This window comes from Sus scrofa, chromosome 12 (genome assembly GCF_054392235.1).
Source record: "Sus scrofa isolate SSC_HxYL_T2T_F1_AM1 chromosome 12, Sscrofa_HxYL_maternal_Yorkshire_Landrace_v2.0, whole genome shotgun sequence".
Lineage (NCBI taxonomy): Eukaryota > Metazoa > Chordata > Mammalia > Artiodactyla > Suidae > Sus > Sus scrofa.
Genome location: NC_139394.1, coordinates 24,113,371 through 24,129,852, shown reverse-complemented (window position 1 = coordinate 24,129,852; position 16,482 = coordinate 24,113,371). Strand labels below are relative to the sequence as shown.

At 38.0% G+C, this 16,482-nt stretch overlaps 1 protein-coding gene across 1 annotated transcript in view; it reads right to left on the bottom strand.

Moving 5' to 3' along the window:
• The window catches only part of NPEPPS (aminopeptidase puromycin sensitive), an 87,104-nt gene that overhangs the window by 38,378 nt on the left and 32,244 nt on the right, over nt 1-16,482 (bottom strand). Inside the window, exons 3-6 of the mRNA XM_003131527.6 lie at nt 12,585-12,662; nt 5,408-5,529; nt 1,748-1,855; nt 269-469 (exon numbers count right to left, since the gene is read on the bottom strand). Coding sequence (XP_003131575.2) covers nt 269-469; nt 1,748-1,855; nt 5,408-5,529; nt 12,585-12,662 — 509 coding nt within the window. The remainder of the gene's footprint in view (nt 1-268; nt 470-1,747; nt 1,856-5,407; nt 5,530-12,584; nt 12,663-16,482) is intronic.

The window sequence follows — 16,482 nt, the reverse complement described above, 5'->3', positions numbered from 1 at the left end:
CCATTTATAACTCAGTATGAAAACTATAATTACATATTTTCCCACCTACTCTCTGGATAAATTCCATTCTAATATTCTCTTAATCATTATCTTGTAAAATGCTAATACAACACCAAAGTTGCTATATCCAAGATTCTATTAAAAACAAAAGTAGCACAACAAATTTCAGATTAAATTATAAGTAATTGCACTAATAATTGATCAGAAATGTAAATTCCCCAACCTGGAGTTATGGACTGTTGGAACAATCCTCTTCAAGTACATTTACCTCTAACGCAAATTTTCCTTGCTCTGCTTTGCCAACAGGGGTGTAAACACGGACACACACACCATCTTTTGACCTTGTTTCTACAAAGTCATATTCACCCACAACAAATGCCACCAGATACGTAGACATGACAGGTGTGCGGGCAAACTTCACTTCCACTACATTTTCATCATCAGGGTATGGTTTCCGATCAATTACATTCTTTAAACAAAAAGAAAGAAAGAAAATTTAAACAGATTCACATTATATACCTTAGAGAAAACACTAGCCAAAAACTGTAGGCATTGTTGCCTTTTGTTCCCTCTTTCCAGCACTGCTTACTTCTCTATCCTAATCCATCCAGTGCTTTTATGCTGTCAAGATCTTTCCTATTTAGAAGGAAAGAGATCTGATAAAGCATTCATACTGGGAAGTCGAAGCCTAAATTATTAAAACCACCAAGGATTTGTAAGAAAAACACAGCAACTTTTCCTGAACACCTATAAACATGCCAGGTTCTGGGATGTTTTAAGACTGCAATACTTTTCAAGTGAACTAAGGATAGAAGACAACAAATATTAATGAAAATAAAATGTAATTGTGGAAGGAGACATCTCAAAGGGTACAGATTTCTAGACTTTTAGAGCATTCTCAGTACTAAGACTGGCTCTAAGCAAATTTGTGACAAAATCTCCACTTTACCTTTGAAGTCCCTAATTTCCCTTCAGTATTCTCCCTCTCTTTCCTGTTCAGGCTCTCAATTTCCTCAAGTTCTCACTATTCTTTCTTGCAAGTAAGACTTATTCAAGAACTGATCTGATAATTTCATTCACACTAAATTGTAAATGAACATTTCAGTTTACTATATATTAGCTTCCTAAGAATATTTTGAGAATAGAATCTATGGCATTCTCGCCACTAATAAAGGAGACAAAAGTCAGTTATTTCCAGGTACAGCAGGCATTTCTAAGTTCCCTAGACTCATATTATAGGCTATAGGCTACTCTGTGTCTGGAAGGCAGGCTTAGATACTACACTTCAAGTAGTGAATGCTTACTCTATTATGAATGAGGATTAATGACATCATGAAGGGAGCATATTCCAAGAATACAATCAGCAAAAAAGCTAAATATACTTCATTATGTGGCTATGTCTTTTGGCATTTAATAAGAATATTAGATTTTTTCTTACAGATAATATTTATTAAACTCATTGCTTATTTAGTTTTCCAAATTAAAGCAGGTAGGTGATCTTGTAAGGAATTTCTTCCAGGAGGAGGGAAACTCCCTCAAATAAAGCAATAAAGAAAAAGAGGGCTTTAAAAAATAATAATAATAATAAAAAAAAGAGGGCTTACCAGAAATAAAGAAAACTAACATTTGTATTCTAATTATGTGTTAAGCATTATGCTGGGTGGTTTCATGTTGTACCAACTAATCAGCAAACTAAGTATACGAAATGCTTACCCAAAATATAAATTACTCATAAACACATACATACCATGTTTGATAAAGCTACTCTGTCTTTAGGAACAACCAATGAGATATCAAAAGTTGCTTTGATGGCAGGCTCATCCCAGCAAGGAAAAGCTCTCCGGGCATCAGTAGCCTTAAGAAAAGAATAGGAAATATAAAATATCATTGAATCAACCTACCAGACTATTTCAAGAAGTAACAGCCATTTCCTTCTATCATTCATTCACTTCTTCAAATATTTATTTTCTACTCAGGGCCAGGCAACAAGCTAAGCACTGACTACAAAGAAAACACAAGGCTTACCATCACTGCCACATCAGCATTATCCAGGAACTACGTCTGCTATACAGCATACCAATTTATAGTATTAGAGTAACTGACAATTATATTTTTTAATAAAACACTTCAAGATTTCAAACTTAACGCAAATGGCTTCATCTATAATATTAACACAACACACAGCACAGGAAGGTCAATAGTATACTACTGTAAAGATTCACAACTGGGAAAATATGACTTATTGCCTCACTGGCTTTTATCTCAAAAAAAAAAGAAAATATTTTCAGAATCTTCAATGTGCTTTGTTCTTTACCTGAAATGGTAGCACTAGGAATAAAGAAAGATGCTCTTATCAGTTCCAAACAGGCTATTTATCTAATGGCATTTCTATATACAACACATAAAACTGTCATCACCTGACCTACTTTATTTAAAGAGACTTCAATCTTTCTTTAAAAACAAAAAAAGAGCAAACTTGCCAAAGCAAAATAAAATTTAATGGTGCAGTAGAATATCAATTATAAAAGAATCCTTTTTTTTTTTTGTCTTTTTGTCTTTTTTTTTTCTTTTTTTTGTTGTTTGTTGTTGTTGTTATTGTTGCTATTTCTTGGGCCGCTCCCGCGGCATATGGAGGTTCCCAGGCTAGGGGTTGAATCGGAGCTGTAGCCACCGGCCTACGCCAGAGCCATAGCAACGCGGGATCCGAGCCGCGTCTGCAACCTACACCACAGCTCACGGCAATGCCGGATCGTTAACCCACTGAGCAAGGGCAGGGACCGAACCCGCAACCTCATGGTTCCTAGTCGGATTCATTAACCACTGCGCCACGACGGGAACTCCGAAAGAATCTTTAATAAAACAGAAATAGAACCATTGATAAGATTCTGTATCTTAAAAAGAAGTAACAAAACATGCAGAGGTAGAAAAAAAAATTTTTTTCCTTCTGAAAAAAAATTTCTCCAAGGGAAAAATGTTAGATAGCTGACTGCACTCTCAAATAAACAAATTATGAATTCTATTAAAGGACAAAGACATTTGGAAAAGTAAACAGAGTATAAGGAAAAAAATGGGAGCATAGAAAAATTTAAATTACGAACAGCAGCAGTAATAAATGAATGAATTTATACTAGAGGAAATTAAATGAAAGACACAATAATCTTAAGATTCTATCTTGTATAACTGAAATATTCTAATATGAGAACTTAAATGTTTTCATACACACACAAAAAGGTAAATATGTGAGGTGATCAATGTGTTCATTAACCCCTGGGAGTTATTAAGTCATGCTGTACACTTTAAACATCTTACAATTTTATTTGTCGATTATATCTCAATAAAGCTAGAGAGGAAAAAAAATTTAGGTTTCCAAAATATCTGAAGGACAAAGTGATAAAAGCAATTAAAGGTACATTTAAAGGATAGACATTAGAAGTAAATCTGTTGCTAAATGATGTTCCTGAAAAAAAGAGATCAGAAAAGAAACTATGATGAAGATGTAACAGAAGAAAATGTTGGAGTTCCCGTCGTGGCTCAGTGGTTAATGAATCTGACTAGGAACCATGAGGTTGTGGGTTCAATCCCTGGCCTTGCTCAGTGGGTTGAGGATCCGGCATTGCCGTGAGCTGTGGTGTAGGTTGCAGAGGCGGCTCGGATCCTGCGTTGCTGTGGCTCTGGCAAAGGCCGGCAGCTACTGCTCCGATTAGACCCCTAGCCTGGGAACCTCCATATGCTGCGAGAGTGGCCCAGGAAATGGCAAAAGAGACAAAAAAAAGACAAATAAATAAATAAATAAATAAATAGAAGAAAATGTTGCTACACTAAAGAAAAAACTAAATCTCAACATCAATAGTGTTCACCAATTACTAAATGAAAAGTGACCACCTGGTAAAAAATTTTAATTCTTAGGTACAAAGAAATAATGTAACAAGCAACTAACAAGAAAATAAAGCAAAAATTTTAAAAATGTGTTATCTTACAAAGGGAGAAGAAATATTCTAGTCTAACAGAGCACAGAGAACTATCCTGGGATAAACTATAATGGAAATATAACAAAGAATGTATACATGTGTATAAGTGAGTCAGTAAAGCAACTATAAGTCAATTACTAATAAATTAAAAGTTCTAGTCTGATGCCTCCTCCTTAAAAAAATTAAATGTTTAACATTTTGGAAAAATATTTATGCACCTTTGAAAGAGAAAAATTGTCTAAGTCAACTGTACCACTCTTATCATTAAACAGGCTGGATTTATTACTCTTTCTAGCAAGTGAAAACTCACACCAAAAGAAACCGTGGGGTAATTTCACTAAGAGTTTAAGAGAGAACCTACTATGTGATTGCAATTTGGCTGAATGATTTGGGGGAGAATTTAAGAAAGAAAGGATTCACTCCAAGTTGGGGTGCTGTCAGAAAGTGGAGGCAATTTAACAAGTGGGTATCTCAGTAAATCTTATCTATAGAGAAGGCAGACTACAGTGAGACTAAAACTGCAATTGGTAAAGAAGGAGCAGTCACTCATTTTAACCAAGAGAGGGAGTTGTTTGTTTTCTGTGATTAACAAAATGACCTTGTTTTTGTCTGTGCTTGGATGAAATTATGAAGAGCCCTTGTTTTAATCTCACTTTATCACGGTCTCAGAGTAACCTAGTCTGAGGCTGGTATTCTATAATAATGTCTATGTTCAATAGGAAATAACATGGACTACCTCTGAGTGTTAAGACAACTTTTGGATGTCAGAGGCTGCTCTTTTTTCTTTTTTCCCCCAATAGATCTCTTATATGCTCAGTAAAACTGGTCATGTATAGAGGCAAATGAAAGATTTTCAGATATTCAAAGACTCAAGAAGTATATCACCCATACACACTTTCCTTAAAAAAAAAAAAATCATTTGAAGACACACTCCAGCCAATAATTCCAGGATGAAGAAGTACTCAAAAGGGCTAGAGATAAGCAGTGAAATCATACTCACACACACACATACATACAGGTAATAAAATTTCAATACCTGGATTGCTTTTATATTTTGTACTTTTCTTAGTTTAAATTATCCTCCCTTGGCTTTTCCTACTAAATTAATAGCGATGAGGTTACAAATAAAATCATTCCCCAGCCCACAACCCTTAATTCTTTCCCCTGTAAAACAGAGAAAATTCCAAAATCATTTAAATAATTACGGTCAAAGGAACCTAGCCCCAGATAATCATACAAATAACAGACCTTTGTCAGAATGTCACTTAAGATATTTTTTTTTTCCTTTTTGGCTGCACATACGGCATGCGGAAGTTCCCAGGTCAGGGGTCAAACCCACACCACAAAAGCAACCCAAGCTGTTGCAGTGACAACACCAAATCCTTAACCTGCTACGCCACAAGAGAACTCCTAAGATAATATTTTAAAGAGTATCGTACCTCAAACTGTGTGACAGCAGCATAGCGCACCTCTCCTGAAGGGGTAGTATATTTACTTCTATAGAATCCTTTCATTTTATCATTCAGCTCTCCAACAAAATCTATCTTTAAGGTTCCTGTACCTGTAATTGAAGATAAATGAAAACACTTTTATGGAAATGTTAAGTGTAAGTTACCCAAAGTATGCCCTTCAGACACTAATTTAGCTGGCTACTGACAACGTTCAAATCATCCCTTCCTTTCTCAAATACTCCTCTTGGCAATGGAGAAAATATAGTATTTACTTAAGTAAATGGCAGACTAATCCTAAAGCTAGCCTTAAAGTCATGTTTATGGTGACTGCTTAGAAAGTTCTTTAATTTTACTAGGTCTCAAATTATCAAAACATGAAGATAAAAGCAAGAAAAGAAATGAACATTATTAAATGTATGAAAAGCTATTGTGCACTGGTGCTTTAAAACTACTTAGTTGGGTAGGTAGTATGTCCACTTTTTCATAAATTGAGCCTAAGAAGTTAAATAACTTGCCCAAGGTCACACAATTAGTTAAGCAGCAAGAATGAGATTAAAATCTTAGGTCTGCTTAATCCAAAATTCATGCTTTCTGCCAATTATGCCACGTAAATTGATTCTTTTGGATGACTTCATTCTTTCATGCCAACTACTCTATCATTAAGAAACAGACGTCCAATCCAAACAGAACACTGATTCCAGGAGTTCCCATCACGGCTCAGGGGTTAACAATCCGACTGGGAACCATGAGGTTGCAGGTTCGATCCCTGGCCTCGCTCAGTGGGTTAAGGGTCCAGTGTCACCCTGAGCTGTGGTGTAGGTCGCAGACACGGCTCGGATCCCGCGTGGCTGTGGCTGTGGCTGTGGTGTAGGCTGGCGGCTACAGCTCCAATTGGACCCGTAGACTGGGAACCTCCATATGCTGTGGGAGCAGCCCAAGAAATGGCAAGAAGACAAAACAAACAAACAAACAAAAATACTGATTCCATACTTATGTAAAGAACTATATAGAAGACCAATGGTTTGATTAGCAAAAGGGCATAAAACAATGTTTATAGACATCTCAATCATTTGAAATCTGATAATATTTAAGAAATACATTTAATCAATATTAAATGCAAGTAAAAATGCAACATGAATGCTATTCCATTGCTATTTAAGAGCAAAAACAATTTATGAATTTTTATGAGTATATATACAGTTGACCTTTGAACAATGCGGGGGTTAACCTACCTATAACCTACACTGGGCCCTCCCTAGCCATGGCCCCTCCACACCTACAGATGCTACCAATCTTGAAGTGTGTGGTACTTGTATTTACTACTGAAAAATATCTGAGTATAAGTGGACCCATGCAGCTCAAACTTGTGTTCTTTGAGCATCAACATTCTTTCTTTCATAACAAAAAAGATTATCAATAATCTCATTCTACATTTTACAGACCCAGTCACAAAAATACCCAGGAAAATGCTGACTTTGTAACTGATCCTTTTAAAGCACCCATTTATAAAAGAATCTAGAGCTGGGGATCCAACAAATCAGAGATACAGTGTGACTGTAAAGTACTTAGCCAAGCACATTAAAACTTTTATATCCTAATGCTTGAAACTGTCATTTTGGAATGCCATAGAGCAATGACACTGCCACTGTTCAAAATATTCTTGACTCTCTCTGACACATCTTTTGGAGGTTCTCAAAGTCAAATCTTCACCTTCCAAAACTGAATATGCTTTTTAGAAAGGTACAAATCATGAAGAGTTCAAGCCTATAGAATACATGAACAACAAATTGCAATCTGTTTCTAAACAAAACACTGTATTTATGAAGTAATTACACTGATTTTCTAACGTGCCTCAAACTGGTTCTGAAAGTAATTTCAAGTAAAAATTTCAGATATCGGCAGCAAAGTCATCACTAAACAAAGGGCCCCATTCTTAAATGTAACCAAGGTATTTCTATTTTTATTAGGAATTCACTGATTTTTTTAAAAACAGATGTGTTCACATTAATGAAGTACACGAGGCATAACTATTAGATTATAAAAATCCCCTTAAAGATAACCATTTGATGGTATTTCATGGCACAATTCCCTAAGTAGAACTGGCCAGTCTGTTTTCATTAAGTAAACTGTTAAAATGTTTTTTATATAATTCAATTCCATAGTAAATCTACTTTTGACATTTCCTATTTGGAACAAAAGTGGATTTAAAATTCCTAACTAAATAAGAAAGGCTGTTCACACTTTTACTTGGTTTTAAATCTCCAAGGTCTTCATACTATAATAAGATACTGACAGTGATCATTTCCAAAAGTGGCATACTAGACAAAATACAAAGTATTGGGAAGGACTGCTACCTGAAATTCAGGATAAAGTTTTTCTTTCTTTATTAATAGGTCTGTTACATTATATGATGCTATTATAAATATCTGCTATTGATATAGCAGACTTTCAGGGCAAGAACAGGAGGAAAAAGGACTTCATGATAAATTTTCATATTTCAAATTTATACCATATTGAAGAATTGATAGCCAGAATGTCTGATTTTATACCTATTTTCACACATAACTGACACTGTTTCCTCAAATAAGATACCTTATTTCAGTATTCAATGTATACAGTATTTATCTATTTGAGGAGGTAAACCTTTTAAAACATGATAAGCCCATTTATAAATTAAACAACTGAAAAATTGGGACTTCCTCCAAAAACCTTATTTGTCTAAATAACTTAATATAATCACATCTGCAATAAGATAATTTTTAATTCTAATATTCATATCAGTTACTTACATATATCGTTGTATTAGCTAAAAATCTCCAAAACTGTCAAATGATAGCATTACTGATGGTTATAATATTCACTGACTTGTTCCTCCTATAGTCCTTATCAAGAATGATTGTTGGAGTTCCCATCGTGGCACAGTGGAAACGAATCTGACTAGGAACCCTGAGGTTACGGGTTCGATCCCTGGCCTCGCTCAGTGGGTTGAGGATCCAGAATTGTCGTGAGCTGTGGTATAGGCTGGCAGCTGCAATTCAACCCCTAGCCTGGGAAACTCCATATGCCGTGGGTATGGCCCTAAAAAAAGACAAAAAAAAAAAAAAAAATGATTGTTACCAAGTATGCTATAAATAGTTATTATCAAGAATGATGTGAAAAAAAAAAAAAAGGAGTTCCCGTCGTGGCGCAGTGGTTAACGAATCCGACTAGGAACCATGAGGATGCGGGTTCGATCCCTGCCCTTGCTCAGTGGGTTAATGATCCGGCGTTGCCGTGAGCTGTGGTGTAGGTCGCAGACGCGGCTCGGATCCCGCGTTGCTGTGGCTCTGGCGTAGGCCGGCGGCTACAGCTCCGATTAGACCCCTAGCCTGGGAACCTCCATATGCCGCAAGAGCGGCCCAAGACATGGCAAAAAGACAAAAAAAAAAAGAATGATGTGGCTCTTATATACTGATAATAAATGACCTCATATAGATAAGGGGAAAAGAAGAAGGGTACAGAATGTAAGACATGCTAACTTCTGTGTTCTTAAAATGCATTTACATAAATGCTTACAAAGGTATGGAACAGTTCTGAAAGGATACATAGGAAACTGCTTCTGAGGAGTAGAGCTGAGAGAAGACTGGGATAGAATGACAAATTTTCACAATATATCATCTGAATTCAAACTGTGTCCACATATTATATTTTTTAAATACTTAACTTCAAAAAATTAAAAGAGCATAATGTGGTGGTCAGAAGTGCAAACTTTTGAGTTAAACTGCTTGGGTTTAAGTTCAGACTCTGCCACTTAGCAGTTATTGACCCTGAGCAAACTGTTTAAATTATATAAAACATCTTGGTACATTAGTTTATCTTTAAAGTGGAGATAATAGAGTCTACCTCAAAAATGATTAATAAATTTAATATTTGTGATGCACATAAACCAGGACCTGGCACAGATTAATAGATACATGTGTGTATTACACACACAAACTCATATGCATGTACATTTTACATTTATTTATTTATTTATTTATTTATTTTTTTTTTTTTTTGTCTTTTTGTCTTTTTGTTGTTGTTGTTGTTGTTGTTGTTGCTATTTCTTGGGCCACTCCCGCGGCATATGGAGGTTCCCAGGCCAGGGGTTGAATCGGAGCTGTAGCCACCGGCCTACGCCAGAGCCACAGCAACTCGGGATCCGAGCCACGTCTGCAACCTACACCACAGCTCACGGCAACGCCAGATCGTTAACCCACTGAGCAAGGGCAGGGACCGAACCCGCAACCTCATGGTTCCTAGTCGGATTCGTTAACCACTGCGCCACGACAGTCGGATTCGTTAACCACTGCGCCACGACGGGAACTCCCATTTTACATTTATTAAGTTAGTCCCTCTCAATAGTGCATTTTTCCCCCACACTTAAAGCTCCTGCCCTATCAGCTCAAAGGAATTTTCGTATTTTGTGTCTTTAATAATTTCCCCTTCCCATTTTCTCTGTCCCCTCTTTTGAGATGGGCATTAGGTCTGCTAGACTGGTCCTATTTGGAAGACGTCTCTACTCCATCTTCTAAAACTTCTTCTGGTTTTTTATTTTTTATTTTTTTGTCTTTTTGCCATTTTTCGGGCCGCTCTCGCGGCAGGCATATGGAGGTTCCCAGGCTAGGGGTCTAATCGGAGCTGTAGCCACCGGCCTACGCCAGAGCCACAGCAACGCAGGATCCGAGCCATGTCTGCAACCTACACCACAGCTCACGGCAAAGCCGGATCATTAACCCACTGAGCAAGGGCAGGGATCGAACCCGCATCCTCATGGTTCCTAGTCGGATTCATTAACCACTGCGCCACGACGGGAACTCCTTCTTCTGGTTTTTTAATCTCTGATGTATTCTAATTTCCAAAAGTTTTCTTTTCTTTTTTTTTTTTCCTTTTGTCTTTTTAAGGCTGCACCCACAGCATATGGAAGTTCCCAGGCTAGGTGGTGAATTGGAGCTGTAGCTGCTGGCCTACACCACAGCCACAGCAACATGGGATCCGAACTGCATGTGCAACCTACACCTCAGTACACGGCAATGCCGGATCCTTAACCTACTGAGCAAGGCCAGGAATCGAACCCTCATCCTCAGGGATACTAGCTGGGTTCGTTTACTACTGAGCCACTACAGGAACTCCTCCAAAAGTTTTCTTACTCTATTCTGTCCTATCCTTGTTTAATGAATGTAACATAAATAATACTTCTAGGACTTTCTTTGGGCTCACAACATAACTACTCTGCATAGCTTCTACAGAGGCTCTGGCTTGGTCCCTGGCTCAGGAACTTCGATGTGCTGCAAGTGTGGCCAAAAAAAAAAAAAAAATACTTCTAAACATATTAATCTGGGGTTTTTCTGAGCCTTTCTTTTCATTTGTATTTTGTTTTCTTTTCATTACTTTTGTCTTTTCTTTTCATCTTTTTCTTTTTGTCTTTTTTTCTTTTCTGTCTTTTCATTTGTCTTTGCAACACCAGGTCTTTAACCCACTAAGCAAGGCCAGGGATCAAACCCACATCCTCATGGATACAGGTCGGGCTCTTAACCAGTTGAGCCACAATAGGAACTCCTTTCTTTAATATCTTTTAGTACATGTTCATGGAAATCATTTATTTTTATAATTATTTCAAAAAAAATTTTGGAGTTCCTGTTGTGGTGCAGCGGAAATGAATCCGACTAGGAGACATGAGGTTTTGGATTCGATCCCTGGCCTTGCTCAGTGGGTTAAGGATCCAGTGTTGCCTTGAGTTGTGGTGTGGGTTGCAGACACGGCTCGGATCTGGTGTTGCTAGGTCTGTGGCTGTGGCATAGGCCGGCAGCTGTAGCTCTGATTTAACCCCTAGCCTGGAACCTCCATATGCCGTGGGTGTGGCCCTAAAAAGCAAAAAAAAAATTATGGAAACTGGAGTCCCCTGTGGTGCAGGGGGAACAAATCTGACTAGTGTTCATGAGGACTGTGGTTTGATCCCTAGCCTCATACAGTGGGTCAGGGATCCGGCATTGCTGTGAGCTGTGGTGTACGTTGCAGATGTAGCTCAGATCCCGTGTTGCTGTGGCTGTGGCAGAGGTCATCAGCTGTAGATCTGATTGGACCCCTAGCCTAGGAACTTCCATATGCTGCAGGTGCAGCCTAAAAAGCAAAAAAAAAATAAAATTATGGAAACCAGAGAAAAACATGAATATGAATAAAAATCATAAATTATGTCTACAACCAGTCATATAACTGTATTTTTAACATTTTAAAGATAAGATTCATTACCCCATATATATAATTTTGTATTCTGCTTTTCAATGTTACATTATAAGTACTTTACAGTGTTTATAATTCAAAAACCTCACCTTTTTTTGTGTGTGTCTTTTTAGCGCCACACCCAAGGCATATGGAGTTCCCCTGGCTAGGGGGTTGAATCAGAGCTATAGCTGCCTGCCTACACCACAGCCACAGCAATGCGGGATCCAAGTCACGTCTATGATACACCACAGCTCATGGCAACACTAGATCCCCCACCCACTGAGTGAGGCCAGGGATCGAACCTGCATGCTCATGGATAGTAGTCAGATTCCTTTCTGCTGAGCCACAATGGGAACTCTTCTTTGTGCTTTTATATTGTGAATATAGTAACGTAGCAACAAACCTTTCCTTCCATGCCCTCACTAGCATAACATCTAGTTAATCTCTGGTTGTACCTCAGCATCATCTGTGGGACATTCATCTCAAAGATCTGGATTCAATTAGAAGATGGTGCTTGGTAGACATAGTTTTTAAAAACTGAAACTGAAAGGGTGAAAAGAATGCATTATGTTCTAGGGTAGAATGACTATTTGGGTTTTGTTTTTTTTTTTTTTCTAGTGGTCCCCAAAGTTGAAATGAACCTGACTCCTTCTCAAGCTCTGTCTTAATTTTTAATCTCCTTAAACAAATGAGTTTCAAAAAGGGGGGGAGGGCATACAATAAAAATTTTTCTTTTAAAGACGTCACTATTCATTGCAGGATTTTTTTGCTTTTTTATTTTTCAGCTGTGGTGTGCAGTGGTTTGATATGAAATCTCAGTTCCCAGAGCAGGTATTGAACCCAAGTCACAGTGGTGAAAGCGCCAAGTCCTAACCAGGAGACCCAGTGAACTATCACAAGATTTTACAAAATCTATGCCTCTTACCTGGTTGGAGAGTACTAGGAAAGGACAAGGTGACTTTTTCATCTTCATTCTGATAGTTAAATCCTGTAGCATGTATTTCTGGAATGTAAAAAAAAATTACTTCATAAAACTGACTATAAAAGTAAGTAAGTAAGTAAATAAATAAATAATTATGACTAGACTATTGAAACCAAATCCAGACTGCAGCAATTAACATTCTCAAGAGCAAAATCTCTACTGAAACTATTCTTTTGGGGGGGGGCACACTATGGCATGCAGACGTTTCTGGGCCAATCATCAAACCCAAGCCGCAGCAGTGACAATGACCCACAGCAGTTGACAATGCTCATTCCTTAACTGCTAGGCCACCAGAGAAGTCCCTAAATATTCTTAATCTAATAAATTAAGTTCCTATTAACAAGAATATCATTTCAAACTAATCTATTTTAGGCTATGTAACCTAAGTTAAATATGCTCCTTAAAAAAAAAAAAATGCTCCTTAAAAACAATTACACATCCCATATTCATAAAACTTTCATGATATAAAGGAAATAGGGCTATTACAAATGTGAAAACATTTTCTAACAAATTCCCAGACATGCTTCATTCTCATCTTTATGGGACTATGATACTGCTTTAAATGTTGCAAGTCTTACTTATAAACATTTGAAAGACTGAGCAGAATGCCAAGGTTTCGGTGTTAAAGATACATCAGTCAAAGTTCTACCCCCATCCAAACACAGGAAACAATTCCAACAAGATATAAATCATATTTACTTCAGTGAAATTCTTTGTTGTTATATTTTACAGAATAAAGGTGAAAACAGGTATGTGGATTATCTTAAGGCTTTGATTTACTCCCTACCAGGAGTGAGAAAAGACTGCTTATCTAAGTATATTTCACTATGCTTAGTTAACACTTTAGAAAAAGAGCTAAGTAGATCAACTCCCAACTATATCACACCTCCATTCAAAAAAAAAAAAAAAAAATCACCCAGTTGAAAAGGTAGCATTTAATAAAAGCGGATGAAAATATGTCCAACATCTTTAACGATCAAGGAAATGCAAATCAAAATCACAATGCGATACCACTTCCCACCCACTAGGATGACTACAACCAAAGATAAATAAAAGGCCAATAAAAAGTTTAAGGGAGGATATAGAGAATTTGGAAGTCTTATTGCTGGTAGGAATGTAAACATGTTTTTAAATGCTCTGGAAAACAGCCTGGAAGTTCCTCAAAAGATTAAATATAGAGTTACCACATAACCCAGAAATCCACTCCTAGTGTATATCCTAGAGAAATGAAAACATATGCCCACACAAAAACTAATACATAAATGTTCATACTGGCATTATTCATAGCCAAAACACAGAAACAACTCAAATGTCCATCAATTGATGAACAGATAAAATGTAGAATACAACGGACTGTTATATGACATCAAAAGGAAATGGAGTTCCTGTTACGGCTCATCAGGTTAAGAACCCAACATAGTGTCTGAGAGGATGCGGGTTCAATCCCTGGCCTCGCTCAGTGGGTTAAGGATCCAGCATTGCCACGGCTGCCACATAGGTCTCAGATGTGGCTTGGATCCAGTGTTGCTGTGGCTGTGGCATAGTCTAGCAGCTGCAGTTCCAAATCAACCCCTAGCCTGGGAACTTCCATGTGCCACAGGTGTGCCCATAAAATTAAAAATAAAAGTGCTGATAATATGCTATGATATGGCTAAGCATTGAAAACATTATACTAAGTGAAAGAAACTAGACACAAAAGGCCACACAGTTATATGAAATGTCCAGAAGAGGTAAATCCAGAGACAGAAAGTAAATTAGTGGTTTCCTAGGGCTGGAAGGTCCTATGGAAATGGGAAGTGACTGCACATGGGTACTTTCTTTGTGGGGTGATGAAAATGTTCTGAAACTGATTCTCATGATAGCTGTACACCTCTGCAAATATCCTAAAAACCACTAAATTGTACATTTAAAGTGAAAGAATTGTATGGTATGTGAATTACATCCATCTCAATAAAGCTGTTATTAAAAAGAGAGGTAGCCTTATCAATCATAGGCTTAATCTTGATATCAGTGACTCAATTTAATAACATTCTATGAGCCAGGCAAGATACCCACAATTCACCCTTTTTTCTTTCTTTTTTGGCCACACCCACAGCATATGAAGTTCCCAGGCCAGGGATTGAATCCAAGTTGCACCTGTGACCTATGCCATAGCTGTGGCAATGCTGAATCCTTAACCCACTGTGTCAGGCTGGGGATTGAACCTTCGCTGCCACAGAGACAATGCTAGAACCTTAACCCACTGTGCCACAGTGGGAACTCCCAATTCACTTTTTTAAAATGAGTCACCAGTTCCCATTGTGGCTTATTAGGTTAAGAACCCAACTAGTATCCATGAGGATGTGAGGTCCATCCCTGGCCTAGCTCAGTGGGTTAATAATCTGGTGTTGCTGCAACCTGCAGCATAGGTCACAGAGGCAGCTGTAGCTCTGATTGGACAACCTAGTCTGGGAACTTCCATATGCCTCAAGTGCCGTCCTAAAAAGACAATGAATAAATAAATAAAATAAAATGAGTCACCCAAAGATTAAATTTTCAATGTTTCTAATATGATTACTGTTCAAATATGTCATTATAAAGCAAAAATCTTACTTTTTCCATTTTTTTTTTTTTTAAGGGCCACACCCAAGGCATACAGAAGTCCGCAGGCTAGGGGGTCTAATCGGAGCTGTAGTCACTGGCCTTTGCCATGGCCACAGCAATGCCAGATCTGAGCCACGTCTGTGACCTACACCACAGCTCAGGGCAATGCCAGATCCTTAACTCACTGAGTGAGGCCAGGGAATGAACCCGCAACCTCACTGTTCCTAGTCGGATTTGCTTCCACTGTGCCATGATGGTAACTCCTAAAGCAAAAATCTTTACAAAACCAATGAGAGGAGTTCCCACTGTGGCGAATGGGATCAGCGGTGTCTTGGGAATGCTGGGATGCAAGTTTGATCCCCAGCCCAGCATGGTCGGTTAAGGATCTGATGTTGCAGCAGTTGCAGTTTAGGTCGCAACCATGGCTGGGATCGATCCCCTGGCCTGGAAAGTCCATATGCCATGGGGCAGCCAAAAAATAAAAAAAAGAAAAAAAAAAATCAGTAAGAAATAAGAAACTACAATTTCAGATTTCAAAAGAACTTTAATAAATTATTCCTTATTTGACAGATGAAGAAAATGAGGCACATAAAGTTCATGATTTACCTAAGGTCACACAGCTGGACTAGAACTCAGTTCCCTTTCTACTGCTATTACCAAAATTCTTTTTACTATTTGAAAATGCACAGGGAGTTCCCATCGTGGCGCAGTGGTTAACAAATCCAACTAGGAACATGAGGTTTCGAGTTTGGTCCCTGGCCTTGCTCAGTGGGTTAAGAGATCCAGCGTTGCTGTGAACTGTAGTGTAGGTTGCAGATGCGGCTCGGATCCTGCCTTGCCATGGCTGGGGTATAGGCCGGCGGCTACGGCTCTGATTCAATCCCTAGCCTGGGAACCTCCATATGCTGCGAGAGTGGCCATAGAAAAGGAAAAAAAAAAAAAAAAAGACTTAGAAAGGGAGTTCCCATTATGGCTCAGTGGTAATGAAACTGATTAGTATGCATGAGGACTCACGTTCGCTCCCTGGCCTTGCTCAGTGGGTTAAGGATCTGGAGTTGCAAAAAGCTATGGTATAGGTTGCAGATCTATGGTTATAGCGTAGACCAGCAGCTGCAACTCCAATATGACCCCTAGCCTAGGAACTTCAATATGCAGTAGGTACAACCCTAAAAAAAAAAAAAAAAAAAAAAAAAAATGCAGAGGAAGGAGTTAAATAGATATTATTCCAAAGGAGACATGCAAATAGACAACAGGCACA